Source organism: Lithobates pipiens, unplaced genomic scaffold (assembly GCF_037356315.1).
Source record: "Lithobates pipiens isolate NorthernLeopardFrog02 unplaced genomic scaffold, aLitPip1_a1.2 Scaffold_3, whole genome shotgun sequence".
NCBI classification, from domain to species: domain Eukaryota; kingdom Metazoa; phylum Chordata; class Amphibia; order Anura; family Ranidae; genus Lithobates; species Lithobates pipiens.
In genome coordinates, this window is record NW_027507790.1 from 18,544,613 (window position 1) to 18,566,321 (window position 21,709).

At 41.7% G+C, this 21,709-nt stretch overlaps 1 protein-coding gene across 2 annotated transcripts in view; it reads left to right on the plus strand.

Moving 5' to 3' along the window:
* Positions 1 to 21,709, plus strand: part of SGSM1 (small G protein signaling modulator 1) — a 364,300-nt gene that overhangs the window by 291,116 nt on the left and 51,475 nt on the right. For both annotated transcript variants that reach the window (XM_077461348.1, XM_077461349.1), the window contains 5 exons: positions 9,570 to 9,752; positions 9,921 to 9,992; positions 11,771 to 12,367; positions 14,753 to 14,877; positions 19,669 to 19,751. In XM_077461348.1, the coding sequence (XP_077317474.1) occupies positions 9,570 to 9,752; positions 9,921 to 9,992; positions 11,771 to 12,367; positions 14,753 to 14,877; positions 19,669 to 19,751 (1,060 nt within the window). The remainder of the gene's footprint in view (positions 1 to 9,569; positions 9,753 to 9,920; positions 9,993 to 11,770; positions 12,368 to 14,752; positions 14,878 to 19,668; positions 19,752 to 21,709) is intronic.

Here is a 21,709-nt window from a genome sequence, read left to right on the forward strand (position 1 = left end):
GCTCCTTCAGTGTTCCCTTTTGAATTGGTCTCTGAATTTGCCTTTGCTGCAGTTGCCTAAAGAGAAGGTAGATGAGGAACATTCCCTCTTTCCCTCTGAGGAATCAGATCGGAATGGGACACCTTCAAATTAAATTTCTGACACTATTCTCTTGTTTAATGTTAGAGCAGCTGGAGTCTGCCACATGTGGTCTCTACAGTTGCCCAAACCTTCTAAAATGTTCACAGTCCACTGGGGCTAAGCACATGGCCAACATCCTAGCTCTATCTGAACAGATTCCTCAGTTCACCACAAACTATTGCTTTTACATGATACATTTACTGTGTAAATGGCTTGGCAGATACACGTCATCGTAACTCAAGGATGAGCCACCTCTTGCAGAGGATCCTTGGGTTCAAATGTTGGTCAGACACACTCCCATGCAAGAAATTCCTCAAGCATCTGCCCTTTGATATAGAAAGCCTGTTTGGTTCCCTACTTGGATAAGGCCACCAAGGAGCTCACGTGGGGTAAGAGTGCTTTTGCCCTCCAGAAAAAGAAGACTTGTGATTCTGCAAGTAGACCTTACACTGCTGAGGCTGCCAAATATTTATTTAGTGCCCTTTAAGCCTCTCTATACTTTCATCAGAAGGCACGGTCCTCCAAGTCAGCCAAGTCTGACTGCAAGTCATCTTGTCTGTGATGGATTGCCCCCACAGAGTTGGGGGATCTCTGCTAGTATTGTTTGCCTTCTGCGCCCAAGAAATCTCAGATGTTTGGGTCCAGAATATCCATTACAGGGTCTACAAACTGGAGTTTTATCCTTTGCCACACATCATGCTCTGAAATGTCTCTTTTATCACAAAGAGTGGCAGATCTCTTTAGCTCCATAGTTCAGTAAGTGGACTGGTCTGACCTTAAATTTGCAGATTTCTATTTCATTATTTGTGTGTGTGTATAATATATATATATATACATATATATATATATATATATATATATATATATATATATATATATAGTGGGGGATTAGCTTGTGGGGATCACCTTTTCTCGAAATGAAGACCAGCTGCAGGCAGTTTCTTTAAAATCTGGTGGGTTGCCAGCTTTATTTACAAGTGGTTTGCAAAGTCATAAAAATAGTAAATTCTTGCTGTCTGGCTCTAAACTAAACAGTAGACTGCTCTCTATACGGTGTGGGGCTGGTCCCCGTCACCCACAAAACATGAGGTAAAGCAAACCTTCTTTTTCAATCCAAACAAACAGAGCTTCTCTCTCTCAGATTCCCTTCCGAGTCTCAGGCCAGAGCCCTGCTGTGCTATCTTCCTGGTCATTTAAAGTCCACCTGAGCATTGACTCAAGTGGACCACAACAGCCGGACTAGAACCAAGCCTGCCACAGAGGCTGGAAAAACCGAGGCCGGATTCCGGTTCAGTCTCTTACAATAGAATGAATGTGAGGTGAAATATACTGATTATCGATGACCTCACCTCTCATACCGTCAATATATATATATATATATATATATATATATATAATATATATATACTATATTGTCAAAAGTATTGGGCCTTCTGCCTTTACACGCACATTAACTTTAATGGTGTCTTAGTCCGTAGGGTTCAATATTAAGTTGACCCACCTTTTTGCAACTATAACAGCTTCAACTTTTCTGGGAAGGCTGTCCATAAGGTTCAGGAATGTGTCTATAGAAGAAATAGGTTTGACCATTCTTCCAGAAGCGCATTTGTGAGGTCAGGCACTGATGTTGGACAAGAAGACCTGGCTCGCAGTCTCTGCTCTAATTCATCCCAAAGGTGTTCTATCGGGTTGAGGTCAGGACTCTGTACAGGATAGTCAAGTTCCTCCACCCCAAACTCGCTCACCCATGTCTTTTATGGACCTTGCTTTGTGCACTGGTCCAAATCATTTGGTGGAGGGGGGATTATAAGGGGGGGTTGTTTATTAGGGGTTGGGCTTGGCCCCTTAGTTCCAGTGAAGGAAACTCTAAATGGGTCAGCATACCAAGACATTTTGGACAATTTCATGCTCCTAACTTTGTGGGAACAGTTTGGGGGTGGCCCCTTCCTGATGCAACATTAATGCACACCAGTGCAAAAGCAAGGTCCATAAGGACATGGATGACTGAGTTTTGGGTGGAGGAACTTGACTGGCCTGCACAGAATCCTGACCTCAACCTGATAAAACACCTTTGGGATGAAGCCAGGCCTTCTCGTTCAACATCAGTGCCTGATCTCTCAAATGCGCTTCTGGAAGAATGGTCAAACATTCCCATAGACACACCCCTAAACCTTGTGGACAGCCTTCCTAGAAGAGTTGAAGCTGTTACAGCAGCATGGGTGGACCAACTTAAAATTGAACCCTACAGACTAAGACTTAACCCTCACATTTTTGTAAATATTTTATTCTATATTTTTATGTGACAACACTGAAGAAATTACACTTTGCTACAATTTAAAGTAGTGAGTAGAGCTGCACGATTAATTGAGATAAGATTGTGATCTTGATTCACCCCTCCAGGCTGGATGACCCGCGATTTTAGTATATCCCCGCTGGTTCCACGTAACCAGTGTGGAACGCAAATGGCGGATATTGGAACTGACATCAGCAACCGGAACTGACGTCAGTCATCTGAGAGCGTGATGCGGCGCATCCACTGGATGTCATGATGCCTGGGCGTGGGCGGTACAGTGGCTGGGAAACTAACACACACAGCACAGCAGTGAGTGCGCACTACGCACTGTGTGAGACTGAGTGTGCACGCCGCGGATCTGATTTCCAATTCCAACACGTGAGTGAGCTTCCTTCCTTCCTTCCTTCCACCACTAACTGTGTCTGTACAACATACTTAGAACATCAACATATATGCATATATTATGAACACCACATGGCGTGACCACAGTGAGTCAGCTTTCCCTGGGCCCAGGCCTGGCTTGCAGCAAATGATAGTCATGGCTATTAAAGTGGGTCATCATGAGTAGTTACGCAATTGACCACAAATTCTTTTACAAATACCTGCTCCTCCGGCATGCCATCCGGGCTCAATTTGGCTCTCTAACCATAGAGCTCAAGGAATCCCCAATGGAGGATCTATTATCCTTCCATTACTAAACTGGTCACAGCATTCTGTAGTTGCCTCTCCAGGGCAGGGGCGGACCCATTTCAAAATTCCTAAACAAAATGGCGAAATTTGATACCTGAGCTATCAGACGAGGGTTGGGAGAAGGTTACAGAAGTCCGTTTTCAGGATATCATAAGCACAGCAGATCAATATGTTCAATTCAAGTTTATCCATCATTTACATTATACCCCAGCTAGACTGGCACGTATGAGTTTGAGAGTCAATGCAACCTGTGCTAGATGTACCTTTGACAACGCTGATTTATATCATATGTTTTGGAGCTGTCGAGGACTGGACTCTTACTGGAAGGACCTGTTCAATTTCTTTGAGGACCAACTTGCCCTGCCGTTACCCCGGACTCCAGAGGTGGGGCTACTGGGCATCCTGAATGACTTAATACATAAAACACCTGCTCAGGTTTTACTCCGTACCATCCTATTCTATGCACGTAAAGTGATTTTGCTGAACTGGGAAGAGCGTGACCCCCCAAAAATTCAATCTCTGTTTGGTATTGTTAATGGGGAACTTCCCAAATTCAAAATTATATATAAGAATAGAGCTTGTTTAAAAAAATTCAATAAAGTGTGGCAGCCATGGTTGGATGTCTCCGCCTCCTTCTAGGGGACAGTCCTATCCTCGCAATTATCCTAAATAGGATGGCACGGGATTGGACTGGGACTGGAGGCAGCTGTATTAGGCTGTATGATACTAAAAGAAGTAAAGATAAAAAGATAGCCGATATAATAAACAGCTGCACTGGTGATGAGGATTAGGGTACTTAGACATAAACAGTGGGACGGTGATGTGTATGAATGTTGTGTGTGTGCTTGGTATGTTTGTCAAGTTTTTTGTTTTCGTTTTTGTTTCTCAGCTACTTTATCTCTGAGGTACCCTTTTGGCGGAGTTGAGATGCATCCTTGCCCCGGCTGCCGTGAATCCGGTAGAGGGGAGCTGAATGGTATTTCTCGTGATTAAAGGATCCAGCTACTCATGCCAGCTTATAAAGTGTTTTGTATATAAGCATAAAGGGTATACAATACAATATGTATGTAATAAGAAGTACTGTCATACTGCTTAACATTTAAGTTGTAATGTTGAAAATTAAAATAAACACCTTTTAAAAAAAAGGTGTGGCATCATGTGTTATCCAGTGTTATAGTGATGATCTCCCTTTTCTATGTGGCTTATTTTATTGCCATTTGGTTTGATAGGCTAATTTTCTCAGAGATTGTACATTTTTCAAATAAAACAGTTTTTTGAGAATCATGAGAGAATCGTGATTTTCATTCTAAGCAAAAGAATCGTGATTCTAATTTTTCCCAGAATCGTGCATCTCTAGTAGTGAGTGTACAGCTTGTATAATAGAGTAAATTTGCTGTCCCCTCAAAATAACTCAACACACAGCCATTAATGTCTAAACCGCTGGCAACAAAAGTGAGTACACCCCTAAGTGAAAATGTCCAAATTGGGCCCAAAGTGTCAATATTTTGTGTGGCCACCATTATTTTCCAGCACTGCCTTAACCCTCTTGGGCATGGAGTTCACCAGAGCTTCACAGGTTACCACTGGAGTCCTCTTCCACTCTTCCATGACAACATCACAGAACTGGTGGATGTTAGAGACCTTGCGCTTCTCCACCTTTTGTTTGAGGATGCCCCACAGATGCTCAATAGGGTTTAGGTTAGGAGACATGCTTGGCCAGTCCATCATCTTCTCCTTCAGCTTCTTTAGCAAAGCAGTGCTCGTCTTGGAGTTGTGTTTGGGGTTGTTTTCATGTTGGAATACTGCCCTGCGGCCCAGTCTCTGAAGGGAGAGGATCATTCTCTGCTTTAGTATGTCACAGTACATGTTGGCATTCATGGTTCCCTCATGGTTCCCTATGTAGCTCCTTAGTGCTGGAAGCACTCATGCAGCCCAAGGCCATGACACTCCCACCACCATGCTTGACTGCAGGCAAGACACACTTTTCTTTGTACTCCTCATCTGGTTGCCACCACACACGCTTGGCACCATCTGAACCAAATACGTTTATCTTGGTCTCATCAGACCACAGCAGATGTTTCCAGTAATACATGGCCTTAGTCTGCTTGTTTTCAGCAAAGGCTTTCTTGTGCATCATCTTTAGAAGAGGCTTCCTTCTGGGACGATAGCCATGCAGACCAATTTGATGCAGTGTGCGGCGTCTGGTCTGAGCACTGATGGGCTGACCCCCCACCCTTCAACCTCTGCAGCAGTGCTGGCAGCACTCATACGTCCATTTCCCAAAGTGTAGAGTGTATAAATGTGCTCCGCGCCAAAAACATAAATAGAAATAAAAAAGTGAAAAAATATGTGAAAAAAACCCTACTAAAAAAACAAATATAAAAAATGTTTTGTGATTCTAGTAGAGGAAGTACCTGTACTATAAAGCTGCTCCCCTGATTGCAAAAAATGAATAATTAGATAAATAGAGGGCGCTTTTTGTGAATAGTATGCAAAAGTGATACAATAGGCCCCTGTGGTTGATTGCTGAATTTATGCAACTTACTATGTTCACACATTTAAAACATAAGTGTTTTGACACACTGTAAAAAAAAAAAAAAAGTAAAAGTGCATGATAACATGATGACAAACTTCTTTATATTCAGTGAGAAGATCCTTCACCAGAGGAGGGAATCGTCACGCCACAGTGCCAAAACAATTTCTCTGCTTACCAGATGTATTAGACTTCTTTAATTAAAAAGAAAGTCATGAAGGCCTGTGCAGGATTGTGCCTGCTCACATATGGAGACTGCATCTTAGCAGAAAAACCTCTATCATGGATGGTCAAGCAAGGGACATAGAAGAGACAATATAAACTTCCATAGCGTGATACTGTTTAATTAAAATAATTTAAAAATATAAGCAATAAGCCAAATGGCCTCTTACATTTGATGGTGCCCACCCAGCACTGTGGCTGCACATTTGATTTTTAGACCATAGGGCATAAGGCATAATTTGGGCGGCACAGTGGTGTAGTGGTTAGCACTCACCTAGCAGTAAAAAGTGTCAGTGGTTCAAATCCCAACCATTGACACTACCTGCCTGGAGTTTGCATGTTCTCCCTGTGCCTGCATGGGTTTCCTCCGGGTACTCCGGTTTCCTCCCACACTCCAAAGACATGCAGGTAGGTTAATTGGCTTCTGTCCAAAATTGGCCCTAGTATATGATGGATTGTGGGCTCCTTGAGGGTAGGGACTGATGTGAGTGTGCAATCTACAAGGATAGGGGTAGACACTCACTCAGGTTGAACTGGATGGACTAGTGTCTTTATTCAACCTTACTAACTATGAAACTAGGAGCCGTAGACCACCTCCGTGGCCGGCGTGCGTTCCACTCGAGCGTCAGGGATAACCAAACAACCAGAAGGCGGAAGTGGGACCAGGAGAACATGTGACCAAGGTTACGCTCCGACGTACGTTTTGTATAAACGTCTTCAGGGATGCGTACCTTGGTCACTAGGAAATGGTCTTTTGTAGTCAACGGAAGGAGCGGGTTAATAGATGTGAACTCTGCTTCGCTGCAGTGATCATAGAGTTCATCTCTAAGGTAACCCTGATCACTAAGCAACAATCCTTAGTATTGGATGGAAGTGGCAGGTTACTAGACGTAGGCTATGCATCACCGGAGTAAACATAGCGTCCGTCTCTATGGCAACCCAAATAACATATTAGTAAATGATAAACGGCAGATCCAAATTTAAAAAAAATCTTTTTAAAATACTTTTTCCTATAATACAAAAACATAGGGTTGTTTAGGTCCTTTCTAGGCAGTTGAATTTAGAAGCATTTTTTGTAAAGCAAAAAATGCATTCAGGACGGATGTTTAAAGGCATTTAAAACACCACGGTAACTTGCGTTTAGCCACATTTTGTTTACAGGCGTTTTTCATTTTTGACTATTTGAAAGAAAAAAGCTCCTAAACGCAAACACGGCATTTAAAAGCGACAAAACTGATGTTTTTAAATGTTGTTTACTATCTGTCAAGTTAAATCGTTCAGGAGAAGGCCTTAAAGACTGGCCTTCAAACCTATTAGTTATGTTCCCTTATCTGTTATTGCTCTGAAGGTGGCCCTTCTCATTATTTTGAGGAAGAATTTTGCATGCAGGGGTTGATAGAATTATGCTTTAGCTAGAACCCAAAACTGTTAATTAGTATGATATCCAAGAGGTCAGTTGTCCAAACTTTTTTAGTGATATATTCCAGATAATTGGACTCTCTGTTCCCAAGTGCACTTGAAGGTACCTTTAAGAAACACTGTACACTACGAGTAATCATTTATATAAGGAAACAGATTATATGGTTTATTTCCTAACAGTTATGACCTCTGTGCAGAGGGTCTTCACGTTAGTGGCATTATCCTGTAAAGAGCCTTTACTAGTGTTATGCAAGGACAAGGTTGACTTGAGGCCTAAAGCCTATGTGCTGCTCTGAAACATTCCCAGGAAATTTCTCTCCACTGTCTTGATGGGGTACATGCTGTAAGGGTCTACCTCTCAGCTACAGTCTCTTTAAGCAATCAATTTCCTTTCTGTGCTTCCTAACAGTTCTCACAGGGGTGCTTCCAGATTCTTGCACCACTGCATCTCTAGGCGGATTAGATAAGTCATCATTCAAGCCCATGGTCTAAAGGATAGGGTTCTTTCCTTCCCTGTTAAAGGTGTACTTTACCAGATCCATTAGTGCTTAATGGGCTTTTCGGTTTAAGCCATCTGTTTCTCAGATTTGCAAGGCTGCCAACTGGTCTGTTTCACACATTTTGGTTTTACCAGTTGGATGTTAATGCCTCCTCTAATGCCATTTTTGCATTTAAGCTGCAACAAGCCACACTCTGAGGCTGTTAAGACCTTCTTGTCCCATTTATTGCTTTGACCTGTTTTTAAGATGTGTTGTCCACCCCTCTGTTTGGCTGCTTTTGGACATCCCATGGTTAAAGACTTAAGGTTCTATGTACTGTACTATATGGAATAGGAAGATAGGATTGTTGACTTGCTAGTAAAATACATTTCTTAGAGTACAGTACAGAATACAGGACCCCCCTTTGTTCTTCTGATCTCTCTATTGCTTCCTTCAAAACTAAAGTTAGCTTGGAGCAGCTTCTTTTTTTTTCAGTGTCCAATTGCTTGGGTGTATCTGTGTATAATCCATGGTTAAAGGCTAAAGTTCTTGTGTTCTGTACTGCACTCCATGAAATTGTTTACTGCTACCAGTAAGTCAAAACCCTATTTTTGCAGGTAAAAAATGACAGTTTCATTTTTGTATCAGGGTCACTTTAAATTAAATTTTATGCGACTTTCACATTTTGCCTATTCTTTAATATGCTGTTATTGTATTAAAGCAGTATTAAATGTTACGTGTTAGTGTAAAGGGGGGCTTAAATTGATCTTGATCAGTTTTTATTTATGTATGTAAAACCTTTATCCCAAAAGGAAAAAAACTGTTTGCTGTAGCAAATTATTACATGTGAGATGAAGTTTCGCTTCAGTTTGTTAGTGTATTTAAATCTGCTAGTACATTTAACACTACCCTCCCTTCCCAAGACTGACGGTGCTTCTGTCCAAAGGTGCCCCCTGTGCTCCTTCATTCAGAGTGGGGCACTTTAATATAGGAGTTGTTTTACTGGCCAGATTACATAAAAACTGAAAGAAAAAAGCTTTAAAAAAAATGAATGCAGCCACCGCATATGATTGGTAAGCTGCAGTATATTACATTTTTTGTGATTTGTACACTAGCCACTAGAGGTATAATTCTACTGCAGTTGGCTGTTGAGACAAGAAAGCGGCCTCATCAGGATTGCATTTTTTCAGTGTTCTAGTGTGGCTTCATTGGAACTGCAACAAACAGGTGCCGGGTCTAGCAATTCTCTGGCCTATTCTTATAGCCCTGTTTTGTATTCTTTTGTACATAAAATTTTGGGAAGTGCATAGGTAAATAGTGTTCATTATTCACATGGAAGGAGAGACAAACATCAAAAACCCTCCAGTATTATATCTTTGTCCAAAAATTTACACTTACACATAGCATGAATTTTATGGTAGTTGTTTTGGACTTGTTGACCTTATAATTTGGAGAACGTTGGTAACATCAGCACACTTCCACCAGAATAGCATTGCAGAAAATCTGTCTTCCTGGATGTGCTAAATATGTAATATGTAGGCTTAGGAGTTTAGAAATCAGCTAGGTAATGAGCATTTTCACAGGGAGCACAGTAATGGCAGGCACCAAATTTCATAAATGACATTTATACTTTATGTCACATAGTACTCACAAATGAAATAGTTTACTTGCTGTTAAATTGTCTTTGCAGTAAAAATTGGAGTACCTCCTCATGGACTTTCCTGTGGTGTGTTCAGGCGTATTGTGTTTCGCATTCATTTTGACATGTTGCCCTTAATTCCAGTTATGCATTCTTCATTTGTTTCTGCCATAGGTAGATGAGCAAATCCGTACTTGCTATGAACAAACTATGGCTGAATGGCTGGGCTGTGAGGCTATTGTGCGGCAGAGGGAGAAGGAGTCCCATGCAGCTGCTTTGTTGAAATGTTCTTCTGGAGCCAGTATAGATATCCAGATTCAGAGGATGATGCATAGAGACTCCACAGTCAGCAATGAGGTCAGCAGAAAAAGGCGCAAGGGATTTGTGCTTGTTTAATGAAATTGCTTATTTTCTGCTGTTTTATTTATTTTAATTTGTTTCTTTCCTTGTGATTTTCACATTTACAGTTTTATTTAGTAGTTTTCCTTTCATATAAGCTGAAATGTTGTTTGACTTGTTTTGCAGTCTTCCCAAAGTTGCAGTTCAGACAGACAAAACCATGCACGCCTACAAAGTGACTCCAGCTCAAGTACACAGGTGAAAATGCATGCAATGTGCAAATGTTGAATCTTAAATATATCAAACCTATTCGCTAGCAAAAAAAAGGAACAGGGATTTACAACCTCTGCACTTGTAATGTGTATAATAAGCTACAACTTACTTTAAGGTAGTTTCTAATTGAAATGGAGATACTCCCTTTTATTCTGACCTTAGCTTATGAAGGCTGCAAATTTTTTAAACCAACACCTGCTTTTAACCAAACCAAAGGGTTGAATTAAAAAAAACTGTCAGGATTGCCCTCTCCACATGCTCATGTGGATGGGGGAACCCTTCCCACTGAGCTATTATATTCTGACAACAGAATAATTCCTACATCATAATACACTGGTCAGTGCTGCCGACCAAAGCCTGCAACACTGATCGAGCTAGGAAAATCAGACTGAGTGGTTGTAAAGAAGTCAGTAGATTTACTTCTGTACAACCACAGTGCCCATCCATGGATCAAAATTTGTCCTGTCCCTGCTGAACCTGACAAATTTCTATCCATGTATGGCCAGCTTAGCCCTTGGTGAGTGATAACACTTTATGAAGATTTTATTGAATCAGGACAAAAGATTAAACTCCTTTCTATCACAGGTTGATGGCAATGGAAGTAGGCAACTTCAGAGCCATTTATTACAGCAAAGTGAAATATATAGAGTTCAATTTGGATGGCTTTAACCATTTTCAATCAGCCCACAAGTGAAAGGGTTTGGAATATCATTGTAAAGTGTAGAACAGCTTTATTTCACAGGGCATCTTTGGGCCACGTTTTATAGTAATTGTAATTCATACTTCTGGAAAGCTTATAGGACTAGATGTTAAATATCTGCCATTGATTCCCTAATGTAATAATACATTTATATTTCACCAAGTCTGTGCAATGTAAAAGTAACTAAAAATAATCTGGCAGGGTTAAATAGCCATGTTCTATTTATTACTTTCCATGCAGTCTTTAAAAAAGCTTTATGGTGCTTCTTTTGGATTGAGAGACCATTGGGCAACCACACTTGCATACAGATCTGGCCGTATTAGTTAAAGCATATGTACGGCTAAAATGTTTATTCTTTAGGATTGAAAAGAGGAGGTTTAAAACCCCTGATGGCTTAGGATGGCCATAGATGCATCAAAGTTTGGCTGGTTCAGCAAGTATTGGCTGAATTTGGTTCTATGTATGGCCACCAAGTTGAATAGAATCCGATCTAGCAATCGGCTTCTGTTCAAACACCCTGTCGTATAAATGCCACTCGATCCGTGGCTGCAGTGCTGATATTTGTGTTCTGACAGCTGTGTATTCTGTCAAAAATCAATAGAGCAGCTGGGTGAAGGGAATCGTTTTAGTTTTTCAGGCCGAAAGAAAAAATATGTTTACCTATTAGATAGATGTCACTTGAACAGGTGCCCCCTTTGGAACATTTACCTGCACCTCTTGTTCTGATGTCAGCTTTAATATTTTTTTTTACCCACTACTTTCTGTCTTTACAATTGTCACCCGAAGAAATAGAGAGGGTAAATCTCCCTAGCAGGGAACACAGACAGGAATAAAAACTTTATTGTGGTTTTGACCCTTTCCTAATCAATCCAAGACTTAAAAAAATGTTTTGGCTTTACATACAGTCTAAAATTATTTCACATGGATTTTACCATAACTGTTATCATGTTAAATCATATTCTGTCAACTCTGCTGAAATTCTGTTTTCTAAGTAATATGGCTCTTGTCTTAACTTCTCTGCCTCTTAATTCTCAATTAATCTAAAGGCAATTTCACTGCTTAGGTTTTTGAATCGGTGGAAGAGGCTGATCAGTTAGACACAAGAAGCGAGGAGAGTAAACCCTCAAAAATACCTAATGGAACAGTACCTAATGGGACATGTTCTCCAGATTCAGGTCATCCATCTTCCAGAAACTTCTCTATCACTTCTGGTTATTCAGAGCATAGCTTAAGTACAGATGAGAATGCATCAACGGATACCAGCAAAAATGCACTATATCTGCCTATGAAACCTGGAGGAACAGGTGGAAAAAAACAGTCTAGCTTGGATAGTATGCTTGATGGCAAAAGAGTCGAAGAGGAACTTGTTGTTCAGAACAGTTTAGATGCAGAAACTACAGCTAACGAAAGCTTGGATGACTTTTTATCAATTGCTGAAAGTACAGAGGACATTTTGCCTGATAAGGAAACTGCAATGCTTTCTGTTGTGGAAGCTTGGCCAGACAGTGAAGCTGAGAAAGAAAGTTTGGTGGGAAGCGAGGATAATTTATCAGAAGAGCCAGAGATGGAAAGTCTGTATCCACAACATGATTCATTGGTTGTCATTGACAAGACTGTGTCTGAAGTGTCCCCAGTCTCTTCCACTGGAGTAACATATTCTGTAGGTATCTTGCAATTAGCATGCCCAACTCTTCTCCCTCATGTCTTGTGATACATTGTAGATAAGTATGCACACAGGGTTCAGCTTAGAAGCTTAAAGATAAAAAGCATAGATTAATTGTGCTGATGCAACACAGGACCACATTTATACCCCAAATTAATTTACTTAAAGCGGAGGTCCACCCTAAAATGGACCTCCGCTCATCGGAATCCCCCCCCCTCCGGCGCCACAATTGGCACCTTTCAGGGGGGAGGGGGGTGCAGTAACTGCACCCACTTCCGGGATAGCTGTCTGCGGAAAGGGGCGTAGATTACGCCCCTTTCCGCAACTGCCCGCCCCTTTGCGCTAGTGCCACGCTGTCTGCTGGGAAACACACAGTTCCCAGAGGCAGCGGGGACCGTCCGGATTGCGCCGCGCGGCTCGCGCATGCGCAGTAGGGAACCGGGAAATGAAGCCGAAAGGCTCCATTTCCTGATTCCCATACCCAAGATGGCGGCGGCAGGACCCGACAGACGACCTAGCGATCGGCTTCGGGTGCCGACATCGCGGGCTCGCTGGACAGGTAAGTGTCACTATTTTAAAAGTCAGCAGCTGCAGTATTTGTAGCTGCTGGCTTTTAAAAAAAAAAAAAACGCGGAGTCCCGGTGGACTCCCGCTTTAAGGATAATGTCTAGTTCCAAGTTAGTTGGTGTAATAAAGTTCAGAAAAGGAATTGTCATAAATGGTTAGATGTAATTAATTTGATGTTTTCATACCTAATTTCTGGAGATGGTATCATTGTATAATATGCCATTATTTAGATTTATTTATTACAATTCAGGTAGGCTTGAACTTGAATCCTGGCTATCCCATAATGCCCCAGGCCTCCACAGCAGCAAATCCACAGCAGGCAGCAGGCAGATTTGGCTGCAAGCAGCACTCACTTCTGGCAGTTTCACTAATTTAAATAATACAGACTGATAAATAAAATCATAAATAAGTACATAAAAAGTGAATAAAATAAGAGATACATTTTTAAAAATGTCATTTTTTCTTTTTGGAGACAACTTCAATGGCCTTCTGCCTCTGATCTAAGACTTGTCTTGTTATAGTGGGAAAAAAATTTGTTGTCTCTCCCCCCCCCCCCCCCCCACTTTCTACCTATCCTGTCTAGCCTGTATAAAAAGATCTGTACAGTTACCTTTTTTTTCAGTCCACTTTGGTCAGGTCATGTGATCTTGCAGCTCCAGCTTCTCTGTGTCAGCGAGTGGCGGCTGCAGGATAGAGAAGGGATCTCTGACTATAGCTGGGCAGTGGGAGCTGTTGTTCAGCGTTTCATGACACAGGGGAGCCAAAGCTGCAGGACCATGTGACTCAACTAAAAAATTGTAAATATATGGGTTTTTTTTACACAGGGTGGGTAGCATAGGTAGGAGGACAAGGGAGGGAACATTTTTTAAGAATCCTAGACAAAAGAATTTACCTTTACAATATCTAATTATATGTTTGGATTTTTTTCATACATGTTTAAAGCGGAGGTCCACCCTAAAGTGGACCTTCCGCTCATCGGAACCCTCCCCCCCTCCGGCGCCACAATTGGCACCTTTCAGGGGGGAGGGGGGGTGCAGATACCTGTACAGTACAGGTATCTGCACCCACTTCCGGGATAGCTCTCTGCGGAAAGGGGTGTAGATTACGCCCCTTTTCCGCAAGTGCCCGCCCCTTTCCGCAAGTGCCCCGCTGCCTGCTGGGAAACACACAGATCCCAGAGGCAGCGGGGACCGTCCTTATTGCGCAGCGCAACTCGCGCATGCGCAGAAGGGAACCGGGAAATGAAGCCGAAAGGCTCCATTTCCTGATTCCCATACCCAAGATGGTGGCGGCAGGACCCGAGAGACGATCTAGAGATCGGCTTCGGGTGCCGACATCGCGGGCGCGCTGGGCGGGTAAGTGTCACTATTTTAAAAGTCAGCAGCTGCAGTATTTGTAGCTGCTGGCTTTTAAAAAAAAAAAAAAACGCGGAGTCCCGGCGGACTCCCGCTTTAATGTACTCGACTCTGATTTCACTTGATCTATATGTAATTTCAGATAGATCCCTTTTTTTAAATAATGCTTCTAGGCATGGACAATATCCAAATGTCATATCAAATCTGACCCTAATAACTTTTATATAGTGGCAAAGCTGAGAAATAAAAATGGGGCCCCTTGAAACCTCATATAGAAACACTAAAACGAAGCCAAGAAGTAAAAAGAAGTGTGATAAAAAGACCTTAAAACCTTTCTTTCTGGATCCATCTGCATGAGCGCTTAACTTTCTCTGAAGTGATAGGCATTTATATTCTGCAGCTTTTACTTCAAATTATTTCCACTAATTTGTCTTTCTTTTTGTCCAACAATTTCATTTAGCAAGAAGTGCTGGATTTGTACACAATTAACTTGCACCGTATCGAGAAAGATGTCCAAAGGTGCGATCGCAACTATTGGTATTTCACTCCCATCAACCTAGAGAAGCTTCGAAATGTTATGTGCAGGTACCCATTATCTACAAACACTGTATCACGCAAAGTTTTAAAATGTGGTAACTGAACTGCAACAGGAAAGCATGAGTGTTTGGGGGATTTCTAGAGACCTTGAATGATTGAGTACCCCCTCCCACCAGAGCTGACAAACAAACTGCTGGGTTGAACGAAAAAAAAGAAATTAGTGTGTACAAGGCTAAACACAAGTAGAAGATAGTGGGAAAAGTAATTGTACTCACAAACAATGCATGGTATAAATGCCTCTCATGAGAACCTCTGGTATATGTATCCCCCAATTCAACAACAAGAAGTGTCGGGCTGGAGCTAATGAAAATGTACAAGGAACTCCCAAAAGTTTAGGTGTGCCGTGCCAATGTATAAAAGGACTATCTCGATACCATAAGTAAAATTTTTATTTTATTATATAACAAAGAAAAAAGTACAAAAAAACATATACATATTAAAAGTTACAGAGCTTAGAAGGTGCTTTATAACATTCATGTAGGTATACAACCATAGTACAGAAGCGTCTCCAAATCTTTGTTGTACAGGAGAAGCCAGTGCTCCAAAACGGAAATTTATGCCCAAAATTAATAGCGGTGTTATTTTCTCTCAACTAGTTTCACAAACATTAGTCGCTTCTTCAGGAGATGTTTGGGACATATCTATTTTGGGTAAACAATCATTTCCAGTTAAAAAAGGAAGTACAATACAGGCAGCATAATAATCATATATTGGTTACAGGGAGTTTTTTTCAAACATTAACAAGCAGGGAGATGGGGCTTACCAATCAAGGACCCCACAAGGTACGCACAGCTGGGGTGGCGCCCAGCTATTGGCTAGGCTAACCACCCTGGGGGCGGACACGGGAGGTTCAAAAATTATTAAGGCAGAGCAAGCTGTAACAAAAATAAAGAATCATAGTTAGCAGTAAATAAGATAAAATGAAAAGGGGGGGCATGATGTGCCTGCCTAAGCGGGCACAACAATACAAATTTAAGAAGCCCCAACTGGAATGCCAGCAGTACATAAAAATAATAAAGAATACAACCTACCCAGCCATAAATATAAGGACCTTAAATCCACGTGGTGAATAGGTTTGGAAAATTAGAGATGCCCCACGGTGTAACAGTAATTGCCTACACAAGATGTGTATATAGGCGGTCCAATGATGAAATTCCTAAGAGCAGGGGAAGTGGTTATTGGAGCTTACTGGCCTCAGATATAGAGGAACAATGTATGTGTATATATATATATATATATATATATATATATATATATATATAAAACATGGGTCCGTTGGGTACAAATCCGCATTACCTGTAGGTTGTCTCTGCCCAGAGGAAATGCGTCCGTGTCAGACCTGAAGCCAGCGCTGAGATATACAGCAATAATGCATTAAAAGGTCATTTGTTTGTTGGTATAGAAACAATAGTTCCACTCACACATGGCCTAAGCGCTCATCAAAAGCCTCTGATAAACAAACCTAGCCTACTGTGGCTAGAGAACAAAGTTTGACACAAGACTAGACAAAAGGTAGCTGAAATTAGGCGTGGACTGAGAACTCATAGGTGTTCCTGGGCAATAGGAGATCATGGGGCCTCCTGTGTCCCTGTTCACTCTCAAACACACCCACACAAATTCTCACCTATGTTTTGCACTACCCACATTACATGCATTTGTCACAGAATCTCTCTACACTATGTTCAAAATAAATGTTTAATAAGGTAGCAAAATAAAGAAAAGTAAACTTACATTAAAAAAAAGTACAACGATGGTCCTTTAAGATGTAGCAAAAAAACGTCCTGATTGATTCATAGGATACAGTAATAAAAAAATGAGCACAACAGCGTAAATTGGGAACAAAAATAATATTTGGGGAAAATTACTTTGCCGATTTTAAAAGAACACAAAATGAAACACAGCTAGGTCTTTTCAATCTGACAAACTACTGTATATTCAAATTTCCAAAGCTATAGCAAAATAAGAAACCAAATTACCCTAATGAAATGAAAGACTAATGCAACGGACCCTCATAATGCGGGCGGGGGCCAGTATGTATTTTGCGCTCCAAGTAAGCTGTTCTGGCATAAAAACACCATATTGTCAATATAGTTCTTTTAGCGTTCCCCTGTAAAAAGGTTTCCCGTCATTCTTATAGAGGTCCTTGCATAATTCCTTTAGATATATCCCCCATTGCAATAGAGATCCTCCAGCAAAGAAATCCCCACATCATTCCTGTAAGAGATCCCCTGCAAAGAGATCCAACATCATGGCTATAGAGATATCCTAAAAAAGATCCCCATATCATTCCTTTATAGTTTTCTCTGCAAAGTCTTATCATTGCTAAAGAGATCCCACATTGTTCCTATATAGATCTCCTGCAAAGAGATGCCACATCCTTCCTATAGATATATCCTAACAAAGATCCCCAGATCATTCCTATACAGCCCCAGCAAAGAGATCATCACATCATTCCTATAGAGATATCCAAAGAAAGAGATCCCCAGATGATTGCTATACAGACCCTCCAGCAAAGATATTCCCACATCATTCCTATACAGATCCCCTGCAGAGAAACCCCACATCCTTCCTATAGAGATATGCTAAAAAAAGATCCCCAGATCATTGCTTTATAGCAAAGAGATTCCATATCATCCTATACAGATCCCCTAGAAAGCGACCCCACATTTTTCCTATAGCGATATCCTAGAAAGTGATTCCCAAAGCATTGCTTTGGAAATCCACCAGCAAAGGGATCCCATCTCATTACTAGAGGAGATCCCATATCATCCCTATACAGACCCCTCCAGCATAGAGATTAGTGAATCATCCATATAGGGACCCCCTCTGCAAGCAGATCTTGCATCATTCCTCTGCAGACCCCCCAAACAAAGATTCCCCGTACCTCGTGTAGCGATCACGGCATAGAGATGGGGTGTCTCCTCACAGAGGTTTGTAGTTTGGGTCCCTGGAGAAATTCTTATTTGTGAGCTGTCAGTGGCTGTCATCTATCAGAGTGGAGGTTGGGGTCCCAGCACGGAAGGGGTTTGTGTCCAAACCCCCAGGGATCAGAGCAGCTGCAGGCCAGTTCACATCCAGCCAGTCTCCGTACATTGGATCGGAGCCTGCCTCTCTATGGTTGGACAGTTTTTATTGTACAGTACATGCACTGTATACTAGCACATTATGATAGACTTACCTAAAAATGATCTCTCCAGTGGTGCACAGCACCTCTTTCATCTTCACCCGGTCTTCCTTCCGGGCTGAAATGCCCTAACTCCCGTGCATGCATGTGAAAGTCACAGCGGCGAGCTCAGCGCACTCAATGGACAGCATACACTAGTATACCAGCCATTGAGAGCACAGTGCGTCTGCACCATTGATGTCTTTGGCCTTTACAAATGTGAATATCTCCTAAACGGTACATGTTTAGGAGATAGTCACTGTACTTACATGTAAACCTTATTTTAGGCTTGCCTGTAGGTACAAGTCATAAAGAGGACTTTACTACTGCTTTAAGGCAATCCTCTTTCTAACATTTTGTTAATTTCACCCATGATTGGTGTAATTACATACTTAGCTGTTATTTTATCATTATTAAGTACAGGGTTAAAAATCCCCAATGACAGTAAAGAATCATGATCCCAAAACAATATCAATGCCTTGTGAAATACAATGTCATTATCTTAGTACCTAACAATAAGATGATAGTAAGTACATAATAGAGGGGTATAACAGATAGGCTTTGGAAAGTGATGTTTTGGTTTCATACTTTGATTTGAATTCTGTTTTTTTATTATGAAACTAGGTTCATATAGGTAAAATAAAAAAAAGATAAATGTATGTGTCTATGTACATTTAGAGGCTAATATAACAAAGGAATCCTTTTTGGTTAGCACTTCTGCCTAGTAGCATTAGGGTCGTTGGTTCGAATCCCAAGTACGGGTGCTCTGGTTTCCTCTCACATTCCAAAGAGGAGCTGGTAGGTTAATTGGCTTCTGTCTAAATTGGCCCTAGTATGGGTGGATGTGAGTTGGAATTTCAGATTGTAAGCTCCTGATGGGACCCATGCGAATGCACAATATACACTCACTGGACACTTTATTAGGTACACCTGTTCAATTGTTTGTCAACACAAAAAATTTCTAATCAGCCAATCTCAATACAGCAGCTCAATGCATTTACGCATCTAGACGTGGCGAAGACCACATGCTGAAGTTAAAACTGAGCATCAGAATGGGGATGAAAAGGGATTTAAGTGACTTTGAACGTGGCATGGTTGTTGGTGCCAGATGGGCTGGTCTGAATATTTCTTAAACTGCTGATCTACTGGGATTTTCACGCACAACCATCTCTAGGGTTTATAGAAAATGGTCTGAAAAAGAAAAAATATCCAGTGAGGGGAAGTTGTGTGGATGAAAATGCCTTGTTAATGTCAGAGGAGAATGGACAGACTGGTTTAAGATGATAGGCAACAGTAACTCAAATAACCACTTGTTATAACCAAGGTATGCAGAATATCATCTCTGAATGCACAACACATCAAACCTTGAAGCTGATGGGCTACAGCAGCAGAAGACCACACCTGTAAATGTAAAGCGCTGTATAAATTAACAGTGCTATATGTGTGCCTAGGTGCCTAAAAAATTGTTGTTTTCATGCACCTAACTGGATATTTAAGGTAAATGTAGGCTTGATGAACATTGATGATTTAGTAAGTCAATACCTTGTTGAGTATTTGTTGCTGCTTGCTAGTTGTCCTGCTAATATTATCCTTGTTTTTGATCTTTTTGTTCTCAGCTATGTGTGGCAGCACATTGAGATTGGATATGTGCAAGGGATGTGTGATCTGCTGGCTCCACTCTTAGTAATACTAGATGATGGTATGATTCATTCTTTATCTTCCGTAAAATTAAAAGTAGTGCATTAATGCATTGAAAAAAGGGACCCAAAATTTTTAACAATTATTAGGCAGTTATGTCATATTGGTATTCCCCCTGAGGGAGCAGCATATGCTTTTAGTATAAGGTAAGGCATTTGACTGAGTATGAACTGTCAAATATTAGCGGTCCCAGTGTTCTGCCATATAGTGTCCTGGCATTGGATACTGTCCGCCCTGTACTGCGCATGCGCAGCACGGAGCAGAGGAAGCTTCGGAAAATCTCTGAAGATGAACTGTGCCTGCGCCGTGAGTCAAGATGGTAGCCCCACCATCCAAGTGGACATAGGGCTGCCGATATTAGAGGGCCCCTGGCGGGCTCACTTCGCTCGTCACGATTCGGGCTCGGTCTCGCAGCGCTCGGCTCTTTTATATTCCAACTCTATGTCCACTTGGATGGTGGGGCTAGAACCTGGACTCACGGTGCAGGCGCCGTTCATCCTCGGCTATTTTCGGAATCTGTGTGTGCTGTGTACTGCGCATGCGCAGTACACAGCGGACACTATCCGATGGGGGACACTATATAATAGGACACACCGGCTCTGAGAGTCCTACTCAAAGTAATGCTGTTGGATTGCCAATCAGGTTGCCCATCAGGTCTGCGTGAGGCTTGCAACAGATCAATGGCCAACTGAAGAAGCGTGCATAGCACTCAGACAACGTAGCTATTTGGGAGGCCGTAGCTTAGCATTGTCATCGTGGAACAGGAAATGCTGTTATTTGCAGTATTTCCAGGCAGGAAACTTTGCAAGAATTGTGTATTCAGTGAGATATGATGCCAAACACACTGAAACATTGTCTTTTAACAGTCTATGTTGTGTGTTATGCTGCTCAGCTTCTGTAGTACAGAAAGCAACACTGTGTCATATTGTGATCCTTAAAGATTCTTGACTGTCTCTTGGCAACTCGTAGTTTCAGCTCCCTCCATACATTTTCTATAGTACTAAGGTCTGGAGACTGGCTAGGCTACTCCATGACCTTAATGTGCTTCTTCTGGAGCCACTCCTTTGTTGCCTTGGCGGTATGTTTTGGGTCATTGTCACACTGAAAGACCCATCCATGACCCATCTTCATTGTTCTGGCTGGAGGGAAGAAAGTTGTCATCCAAGATTTTACAATACATGCCCTCGTCTATTGGCCCCTCAATGCAGTAAAGTCAGCCTGTACCTTTAGCATAACAGCCCCAAAGCATAAGGAAGAAAAATGCTGACTATGACCCTAAGAACACCATGCCTACAGTCAAGCACGGAGCTGGAAACATTATGCTTTGTGGCTGTTTCGCTGCTAAAGGTACAGGCTGACTTTACCACATTGAGGGGCCAGTGGATGGGGCCATGTATTGTAAAATCTTGGATGAGAACCTTATTCCCTCAGCCAGAACACTGAAGATTGGTTGTGGATGGGTCTTCTAGCATGACAATGACAATGACCCAAAACAATGACCAAAAACAAGGCAACAAAGGAGTGGCTCAAGAAGAAATACATTAGGGTAATAGAGTTGTCTAGTCAGTCCCTAGATCTTAATCCTATAAAAAAATGTATGGAGGGAGCTGAAACTTTGAGTTGCTAAGAGACAGTCAAGAATCTTTAAGGATTTAGAGAAGATCTGTAATGTACACACGACCAGACTTTTCGAGGGACTAGGTCCGACAGACTTTTGACGGAGTTCTGACGGAGTTCTGACAGAGTTCTGACGGACTTTCCGAATGAACGGACTTGGCCACACACAATCACACCAAAGTCCGACGGATTCAAACGTGATGACGTACGACTGGAATAGAATAAGGAAGTTCATAGCCAGTAGCCAATAGCTGCCCTTGCGGCGGTTTTTGTCCGTCGGACTAGCATATACACGAGCGGATTTCTCGGTAGGAACTGGGTCCGGCGGAGTTCTGGCGGAAA